The following is a 10,986-nucleotide window of genomic DNA, read 5'->3' as shown; positions in this document are numbered from 1 at the left end:
CCTCTCAAGAGTTCCGGGAGGGGAGAGAACCTCTCAGGAGGTCTGTGAGAGAGGCCAGGTGAGCAACAACGTTCCCCTAAGGTGTAATTATTGAGAAACAGAGGAACAGAACACTGAGAAGGTTCCTCTCCAGGAACACACACACACACACACACACACACACACACACTGAACACAAACACACACACACTGAACACAAACACACACACACGGTGAAAACACACGCTGAACACAAACACACACACACTGAACACAAAACACACACACACACACACACACAAGAAGGTAATTAATAAGACATCAAGCCGGCCCGGACAGAACAACAGCAACAGAAACAAACACAACAACAATGTCAGAGGAAGGATAATGTTATAACACTGCTGTGCAGTGACGATGTTCAGGCCTGGTGAACACAGACTTTAAACAACACCCTAGACATCATGTCAACATGGTGCCTAGACGTTTGCATTCGCTCTCTACAAGTCACCCTTTACGTGACTGGTTATCTGCCTGTCGAGGACAAGTGACAGCCAGCACACACCTCCTCTCTGTTCCAGACCAGGACTGAGAGATACAGGACACCCCCATACCTCCTATTAAAAAGAACCCTGTGTCTTCTCTTCTAAATTGTGTGACATTGTTATTTTCTCATGTTAGCCCATGTCAGTGTATTTCAGTGCCATGTGAGTGAAACGTGAACTTTTACCTTGACATTGCGGCCATTTTGTCATTCATTGAATGACAGAATAACATTATGGATCCTCAGAGGAGAAACCCAGTTTGACACAGCAGCTCCAGCCTTCATGCAGTTTTAAAACACACCACAGTGAGGCATCACTAGTATATGCCAATCTTTTAAAATAACACATCATTCTTTGTTTGCAGGCTCTACACTGAAGACTTCCAGATCCTGAACCTGTGTTATCAAGGAGGCTCCGTCCTCCTCCCAGCCCCCTGTGTGTGTGTGTGTGTGTGTGTGTGTGTGTGTGTGTGTGGTGTGTGTGTGTGTGTGTGTGTGTGTGTGTGTGTGTGTGTGTGTGTGTGTGTGTGTGTGTGTGTGTGTGGTGTGCACCCCTTTCCCTCCTCGTCCCACCCACCATCACCCCCCCAGTCCACCATGCTGTGGACTGTTCCCCTAGCTCTGCTGGTTCTCCTCTTACTGCAGACCCAGCTATGTGTCTGTCTACGGGGGCTCCGAGCAGCCGGCTCTTCCTCCTCTCGCTCTCGTAATGCCACCCAGCAGCGCCTGCCTGGAGCTGTCATCATCGGCGTGCGTAAAGGTGGCACCAGGGCCCTTCTAGAGATGCTCAACCTCCATCCGGACGTAGAGGTTGCCCAAGCTGAGGTAACGACAAACAGAAGCATCATCGGCGTCATCATAACTTTGTTTGTAAAGCACTTTCACAATTTAGACTATCATCAAAGCTCTAATCAAATTAAAAGAGTTATGCAGAATAACAGAATGAAAGAACAAGATAAATCCTAGAACAGATACTTTACATTTGTGTGTACGATGAAAATACACAATAAACGACTAAAGAAATACAATAACAATTGTATAAGCCGTTAAACGACTCTAAATCCGTTTTATTAAGGTGCACTACTTCAACGTGGAAGAGCACTTCCGGCGGGGGCTGGCGTGGTACCGTGCCCAGATGCCCTTCACCCTGCCTGGGCAGCTGACGGTGGAGAAGACTCCTGGATACTTTGCCTCTCCCCACGTCCCAGTGCGGGTCTGGGAGATGAATCCTGCTGTCCGACTACTGCTGATAGTCCGCGACCCCGCCGAGCGCCTCGTCTCCGACTATACCCAGGTCCTTCATAACCGTGTGACCCGCCACAAGCCCTACCAGCCTCTAGGTAGGTAGCCAAGTTACTGAAAGGTTCAAGTTCTGGGCCGGGCGATGACAATGTGGGGACTGAACTAGCTATATTTGTGGGCCACATCAAACAAATTAACAATAAAGTATCCTATTCTATTATTAATACAGTATTATTATAATATTATAATATTATTTTCTATTGTATTTTATTGTAGAGGAGTTGCTGCTCCGGCAGGGCCACATCGATCCGGCCTACAAGGCTCTGCAGAGAAGCCTGTACCACCAGCACCTGGCCCGCTGGCTGGATGTATTTCCCAGGGAGCAGGTCCATGTGGTGGATGGAGAGGCCCTCATCAGACACCCCTTCCCGGAGCTCCGCAGGGCCGAGAGGTAACACAAAACCTAGTGTGTGTGTGTGTGTGTGTGAGAGAGAGAGAGAGAGAGAGAGAGAGAGAGAGAGAGAGAGAGAGAGAGAGAGAGAGAGAGAGAGTATATGCAGCCAAATGAATGAACTAATTGAGGTGATTAACGTTTTCTAATCTATAGGTTCCTGGACCTTCCCCCGCGCATTGCTCCCTCCAACTTCTACTTCAACACCACTAAAGGGTTCTACTGCCTCCTCTCTGCCGGGGGACATGACAAGTGTCTGGATGAGTCCAAGGGGAGGCCCCACGCTCCTCTCAGCTCACAGGCCTTCAGAAAGCTGTGTGGATACTTCAGAGAACCCAACAGGCTGTTCTTTGAGATGGTGGGTCGCTCCTTCAGCTGGTGTTGAACTGATTGGGACAGAGAACAGAGAGAGGAGATAGAGAGGGTACATTGGAGATATTGGCCCATAATAACAATATTGTTATCATAATTCTGTTGGCTTGCTTGGTTGATTGATGGTCCTGTGTGTGACTCAGTTGGTAGAGCATGATGCTTACAATGCCAAGATTGTGGGTTCAATTCCCACTGGGGTCTGGTATGGAAAGAAAATGCATGCACTCACAACTGTAATATGCTGTGGATAAGAGTATTTGCTATATGACAAAAAAATGATTGGTTGGATGTTATAATTTGTGTTTATTGATGGGTGAGTGGGTGGATTAATCAGTTTCAGGTAGATGAGAGATGTGAGGACTACTGCTGCACACATAGGACTTTAGAGATCTCTGTGTTTTAAATGTACTGTCAATGAGCCAGGCTGAAACCCTGGGAGTAAGCAGCATCCCAAGCAAAGACTGTATAAGATGACAAGCCCTCAATGAGGGACACACACATGATGTGCATATTCAATATGGCTGCTCCACCCATCACAGATTAGAACCATGACTTGAATACGAGACCATTCTAGTGATTCAATGTTTATGCTACTACCTGCTGGAGAACATGAACTGAAGTGCCCGTTCTGTGATACTGTATACCTGGTGGTCCTAATACTTCCTGATCATCACTCCTCCTGGTGCCTGTCACGTGAGCCTTTGCTTCCAGGGATGAACACTGTCTGATGCACAAACTGCCATCAAATCAAGTGTCAGAAAGGAACTACAATAACCTGTGCCATACAATTGTATCATGAACAATCAGGACACATATATAACTCTTGAAATACAATATCTGTAGCTCCTGCTTCGTACTTTTGACGTTCATTAAAATGAGTTCTAGAACAGACACTTAGAAGAAACAGATGAGTTCTACAACGGACACTGTTAAAACCTTAAAAGGATCGTCCCCTTTTTTTTCCCAATTTTCATTGAAAATTACATACCCAAATCTAACTGCCTGTAGCTCAGGACCTGAAGCAAGGATATGCATATTCTTGGTACCATTTGAATGGAAACACTTTGAAGTTTGAGGAAATGTGAAAGGAATGTAGGAGAATATAACACATTAGATCTGGTAAAAGATAATACAAAGAAATGTACCATCATCTTTGAAATGCAAGAGAAAATCCATAATGTACTATTCCAGCCCAGGTGCAATTTAGATTTTGGCCACTAGATGGCAGCAGTGTATGTGCAACGTTTCTGACTGATCCAATGAACCATTGCATTTCTGTTCAAAATATTGTATCAAGACTGCCCAAATGTGCCTAATTTGTTTATTAATAACTTTTCATGTTCAAAATTGTGCACTCTCCTCAAACGATACCATGGTATTCTTACACTGTAATAGCTCATGTAAATTGGACAGTGCAGTTAGATTAACAAGAATTTAAGCTTTCTGCCAATATCAGATATGTCTATGTCCTGGGAAATGTTCTTGTTTCTTACAACCTCATCCTAATCGCATTAGCCTATGTTAGCTCAACCTATCCCGCAGGGGACCCACAAATCCTGAAGAAGTTTTTAAAAGAAACAGATGAGTTCCAGAATGGACTCTGTTAGAATAAATGTATGAGTGTACAGAAAAAGGTTTTGAAATGAGATTGGGGCTACTATGAACTGATGCGATTCTTTGCACTATGAACCGATGCTTAAATGCATAAAAGGTCAGTCTATACAGTATATGTGGAACTACTGTAGCAATATGAAGCTGGTTCAAACTGTCTGACGTTTCAGACTGCTTACCATTTTCACTGAACTGTTTACCATTGTACAAAGTATGCAAAAGAATGTCCTCATCTAGATAATTATGTTTGCTTCTAGTGTTATTGTGTTACTGGTGTTACTCTCATATTTGACTTTCACATGTTCAAAAGAAATGTATTTTTCTTTGGGGGGGTTGTGGGGTTGTTGGGGGGTTGTTGAATTTCGATTTTGAATTTTAAATTTCGATTTCCAGAAGTTTGAGCTGTAATGTATTATATGTATTGAACAATATTTAATAGAGTCAATAAACAATTATCTCCACTTAGCTAGGTGTGTGTGCATGTGTTCGTGTGTTCTCCATCAGGGAACTTCTTTAGCTGCTACACGAGCAGTGCAGAACAGAGGTAAAGTAAGACTCTTTATAAAGTGGTCATACTTCAAACACTCAAGCCTCACACGTTAAATAATCCATCCACCTAACAGGTGTGGCATATCAAGAAACTGATTAAACAGCACGATCAATACACAGGTGCACCTTGTGCTGGGGACAATATAAGGCCAGAGCTGTTACCAGAGAACTGAATGTTATTTTTCTCTACTATAAGCCGCCTCCAACGTTGTTTTCGAGAATTTGGCAGTACGTCCAACCAGCCTCACAACCGCAGACCAGGCGTAACCACGCCAACACAGGACCTCCACATCCGACTTCCTCATCTGCCGGAACATCTGAGACCAGCGACCCGGACAGCTGATGAAACTACGGAGTAGTTTGAAGGGAAAAATGTATTCTAATTGGCTGGGCCTGGCTCCCCAGTGGATGGTGGATATGGATATGCCCTCCCAGGCCCACCCATGACTACGCCCATGTCCAGGAATGTGAAATCCATAGATTAGGGCCTAAGGAATTGATTTCAATTGCCTGATTTCCTTCTATGAACTGTAACTCAGCAAAATCTTTGAAATTGTTGTATGTTGCGTTAATAATTTTGCTCAGTATACATTATCATAATGGCTCATATGATACAACGCACCCTATACGTGTGATCGTAGTCAAAGCACATTCTATATCATTATTATTGCTAATGACAGTGTAGTCAATGTTCAAGTCATCTGTACTGTCCTAGTGCACATCAGAGGAGTGCTAGTGCTTTGATAGCTGTCTCTGGGTTAACACTGGATAAACCTGTAGATAAACCTGTAGATAAACCTATAGATAAACCTATAGATAAACCTGTAGATAAACCTGTAGATAAACCTATAGATAAACCTATAGATAAACCTATAGATAAATCTATAGATAAACCTGTAGATAAACCTATAGATAAACCTGTAGATAAACCTGTAGATAAACCTATAGATAAACCTATAGATAAACCTGTAGATAAATCTATAGATAAACCTGTAGATAAACCTATAGATAAACCTGTAGATAAACCTGTAGATAAACCTATAGATAAACCTATAGATAAACCTGTAGATAAACCTATAGATAAACCTATAGATAAATCTATAGATAAACCTGTAGATAAACCTGTAGATAAACCTATAGATAAACCTGTAGATAAACCTGTAGATAAACCTGTAGATAAACCTGTAGATAAATCTATAGATAAACCTGTAGATAAATCTATAGATAAACCTGTAGATAAACCTGTAGATAAACCTGTAGATAAACCTGTAGATAAACCTATAGATAAACCTGTAGATAAACCTATAGATAAACCTATAGATAAACCTGTAGATAAACCTGTAGATAAACCTATTGATCTATAAACCTATAGATAAACCTGTAGATAAACCTGTAGATAAATCTATAGATAAACCTGTAGATAAACCTGTAGATAAATCTATAGATAAACCTGTAGATAAACCTATAGATCTATAAACCTATAGATAAACCTGTAGATAAACCTGTAGATAAACCTGTAGATAAACCTATAGATCTATAAACCTATAGATAAACCTGTAGATAAACCTGTAGATAAATCTATAGATAAACCTGTAGATAAATCTATAGATAAACCTGTAGATAAAACTGTAGATAAACCTGTAGATAAATCTATAGATAAACCTGTAGATAAACCTGTAGATAAACCTGTAGATAAATCTATAGATAAACCTGTAGATAAATCTATAGATAAACCTGTAGATAAAACTGTAGATAAACCTGTAGATAAATCTATAGATAAACCTGTAGATAAACCTGTAGATAAACCTGTAGATAAACCTGTAGATAAATCTATAGATAAACCTGTAGATAAACCTGTAGATAAACCTATAGATCTATAAACCTGTAGATAAACCTATAGATAAACCTATAGATAAACCTGTAGATAAACCTGTAGATAAACCTGTAGATAAACCTATAGATCTATAAACCTATAGATAAACCTGTAGATAAACCTGTAGATAAATCTATAGATAAACCTGTAGATAAACCTGTAGATAAATCTATAGATAAACCTGTAGATAAACCTATAGATCTATAAACCTATAGATAAACCTGTAGATAAACCTGTAGATAAACCTGTAGATAAACCTATAGATCTATAAACCTATAGATAAACCTGTAGATAAACCTGTAGATAAATCTATAGATAAACCTGTAGATAAACCTGTAGATACATCTATAGATAAATCTGTAGATAAAACTGTAGATAAACCTGTAGATAAATCTATAGATAAACCCGTAGATAAACCTGTAGATAAATCTATAGATAAACCTGTAGATAAACCTGTAGATAAACCTATAGATCTATAAACCTGTAGATAAACCTGTAGATAAACCTATAGATAAACCTGTAGATAAATCTATAGATAAACCTATAGATAAACCTGTAGATAAACCTATAGATAAACCTGTAGATAAACCTGTAGATAAATCTATAGATAAACCTGTAGATAAACCTGTAGATAAATCTATAGATAAACCTGTAGATAAAACTGTAGATAAACCTGTAGATAAATCTATAGATAAACCCGTAGATAAACCTGTAGATAAATCTATAGATAAACCTGTAGATAAACCTGTAGATAAACCTATAGATCTATAAACCTGTAGATAAACCTGTAGATAAACCTATAGATAAACCTGTAGATAAATCTATAGATAAACCTATAGATAAACCTGTAGATAAACCTATAGATAAACCTGTAGATAAACCTGTAGATAAATCTATAGATAAACCTGTAGATAAATCTATAGATAAACCTGTAGTTAAACCTATAGATCTATAAACCTGGAGATAAACCTGTAGATAAACCTTTGGACTGTCATCAGGACGACAGAAGAAGGTTCATCTCTGGGTCAGACTCATAAAAGTGAGAATGGTACTTGTCCCATGTGACAACAAAACAATTGAGAGGGTGTGTGTGTGTGTGTTTGGAGAGAGAGAGCGAGAGAGAGAGAGTGAGAGAGAGAGAGAGAGAGAGAGAGAGAGAGAGAGAGATAGATGACATCCATATCACATTTCTTAAGTCCCTCAGAGCACTGACACACCCCCCAGCATTAGGTATGTAAATAGCGCCTCCTGCTGTTACATTACAATACTGTCTTTAATTGTCATCTCCCTGAAGGATCCTCACAGAAAACCCCCGAGGTCCCTTTTGGTCTATTAGGTGTACCAGTTTAATTTCCAAATTATAAAATGCATAGTTTCATTTAATGTTTCCACACTTTTCTCAGTACAACAAATACACTCCCCTAAGTATTTATTTGGACAGTGGAGCTAAAGTTTGTATATTTGTCTCCATACACCAGCATTTTGGATTTACGGTCAAATATTTAATATGAGGTGACAGTACATAATGTCACCTTTTATTTCAGGGTATTTTCATACATATCTGTTTTACCGTTTAGAAATGAAAGAACTTTATGCATCTAGTCCCCCATTTGAATATATATTTTTCCATCATTTGGACAAATTCACTTATAGTGTATTAAAGTGGTCAAAAATCCAGTATTTGGTCCCATATTCCTATCACACAATGACTACATCAAGCTTGTGACTCTACAAACTTGTTGGATGCATTTGCTGTTTGTTTTGGTTGTGTTTCAGATGATGTTTTGCACCAATAGGAACTGAGTGTTAAACGATGTATTGTGCCGTTTTGGAGTCACTTTTATTGTAAATAAGAATAGAAGATGTTTCTGAACACTTCTACATTAATGTGGATGCTACCATGATTATAGATAAACATGAATGACTCGTGAATAATGATGAGTGAGTAAGTTAAAGAGGGAACAAAGAGCATACCCCCACAATGGTGAGAGATTAGAATGTTTTGGTGTCTTTATATTTGTGCATATGTAACGTACTCACTCATCATTATTCACAATGAATTCATGGTTATCTGTAATCATGGTAGCATCCACAGTAATGGAGGAGTGTTCAGAAACATCTTCGATTCTTATCTACAATAAAAGTGACTCCAAAATGACACAACACATTATTTAACATCCATTTCTATTGAGCAAAACATAATCCAAAACACAACCAAAACAAACAGAGTCGCAAGCTTGATGTAGTCCCTCTCTGCTATAAATATCAGACCAAATACTAATACTTTTGACTACATGTAATGTAATGCACTATAAGTGAATTTGTCCAAATACTACTTCAAACGGGGGGACTAGATAATGCATTCAATTCTAAACACTAAAACAGATATAAGACCCTCAAATAAAAGGGGAGATTCTGTACTTTCGCCTCACATAAAACATTTAATCTCAAATCCAAAACGCTGGAGAACCCCAAAAACAAGTTTTAGTTTTACTGACCAAATGAATACGTAGGGGAGTGCCCATCCATAAAGTGTCAGTAGTTAGGTCAAGAGGGCAGGATGTGATGGTGTACTTGAATGATCCCTCCAACAGCAGACAGCCTCAACACTGCTCTATATGATCACCTTTTTGTGCTCCAAACAGTGTGCTATTAAAGAGGTAAAAGACCCTCAGAACACCAACTGTTTCAACACACCAACACCAGGGTGCAGGATGCCACGTTTTGGACCATTCAGATGGAAATATGTGTAATACACTATGCTCTAGTCGGCTGGCCCTCGCTACCTATACATTAGGTTACAGTAAGCTATACAGTACCATCCGTTTATACCACCCACCACTGCGACTTGTATGCTCTAGTCGGCTGGCCCTCGCTACATATACATTAGGTTACAGTAAGCTATACAGTGCCATCCGTTTTGTCACTAAAGCACCTTATACCACCCACCACTGCGACTTGTATGCTCTAGTCGGCTGGCCCTCGCTACCTATTCATTAGGTTACAGTAAGCTATACAGTACCATCCGTTTTGTCACTAAAGCACCTTATACCACCCACCACTGCGACTTGTATGCTCTAGTCGGCTGGCCCTCGCTACATATTCGTCGCCAGACCCACTGGCTCCAGGTCATCTACAAGTCCATGCTAGGTAAAGCTCCGCCTTATCTCAGTTCACTGGTCACGATGGCAACACCCATCCGTAGCACGCGCTCCAGCAGGTGTATCTCACTGATCATCCCTAAAGCCAACACCTCATTTGGCTGCCTGTGACTGGAACGAATTGCAAAAATCGCTGAAGTTGGAGACTTTTATCTCCCTCACCAACTTCAAACATCAGCTATCTGAGCAGCTAACCGATCGCTGCAGCTGTACATAGTCTATCGGTAAATAGCCCATCCATTTTTACCTACCTCATCCCCATACTGTTTTTATTTATTTACTTTTCTGCTCTTTTGCACAACAATATCTCTACCTTTACATGACCATCTGATCATTCATCACTCCAGTGTTATTAATCTGCAAAATTGTAATTATTCGCCTACCTCCTCATGCCTTTTGCACACAATGTATATAGACTCCCCCTTTGTTTTCTACTGTGTTATTGACTTGTTAATTGTTTACTCCATGTGTAACTCTGTGTTGTCTGTTCACACTGCTATGCTTTATCTTGGCCAGGTCGCAGTTGCAAATGAGAACTTGTTCTCAACTAGCCTACCTGGTTAAATAAAGGTGTTCTCAACTAGCCTACCTGGTTAAATAAAGGTGTTCTCAACTAGCCTACCTGGTTAAATAAAGGTGTTCTCAACTAGCCTACCTGGTTAAATAAAGGTGTTCTCAACTAGCCTACCTGGTTAAATAAAGGTGAAATAAAATAAAATATAATAATAAAATGTAGAAACAACATGCCTCTCAGACATATGAAACCAAGTCAGCTCTATTCATGGAATGTTTAACTGTGTTTCTAACAATGTTTGGCTGAACGTGGCCCTGACAAACATGAATGTGGCCCTGACAAACGTGAACGTGGCCCTGACAAACATGAACGTGGCCCTGACAAACATGAACGTGGCCCTGACAAACATGAACGTGGCCCTGACAAACATGAACGTGGCCCTGACAAACATGAACGTGGCCCTGACAAACATGAACGTGGCCCTGACAAACATGAACGTGGCCCTGACAAACATGAACGTGGCCCTGACAAACATGAACGTGGCCCTGACAAACGTGAACGTGGCCCTGACAAACATGAACGTGGCCCTGACAAACATGAACGTGGCCCTGACAAACGTGAATGTGGGCCTAACAAATATAAACATGGCCCTGACAAACATGAACGTGGCCCTGACAAACGTGAATGTGGGCC

General features: G+C 40.3%; 1 protein-coding gene across 1 annotated transcript in view; it reads left to right on the top strand.

The window, feature by feature from the left end:
* LOC116374810 (heparan sulfate glucosamine 3-O-sulfotransferase 1-like) overlaps positions 1 to 4,661 on the top strand; it is a 25,182-nt gene extending 20,521 nt beyond the window's left edge. Inside the window, exons 2-5 of the mRNA XM_031829666.1 lie at positions 886 to 1,345; positions 1,596 to 1,860; positions 2,039 to 2,213; positions 2,370 to 4,661. Coding sequence (XP_031685526.1) covers positions 1,118 to 1,345; positions 1,596 to 1,860; positions 2,039 to 2,213; positions 2,370 to 2,598 — 897 coding nt within the window. The 5' untranslated portion in view covers positions 886 to 1,117 and the 3' untranslated portion in view covers positions 2,599 to 4,661. The remainder of the gene's footprint in view (positions 1 to 885; positions 1,346 to 1,595; positions 1,861 to 2,038; positions 2,214 to 2,369) is intronic.
* The last annotated feature ends 6,325 nt before the right edge of the window (positions 4,662 to 10,986 follow it).

The sequence above is a fragment of the Oncorhynchus kisutch genome, linkage group LG8 (genome assembly GCF_002021735.2).
Source record: "Oncorhynchus kisutch isolate 150728-3 linkage group LG8, Okis_V2, whole genome shotgun sequence".
NCBI classification, from domain to species: domain Eukaryota; kingdom Metazoa; phylum Chordata; class Actinopteri; order Salmoniformes; family Salmonidae; genus Oncorhynchus; species Oncorhynchus kisutch.
The sequence above is the reverse complement of the archived record's forward strand: the minus strand, read 5'-3'. Positions and strand labels throughout refer to the sequence as shown.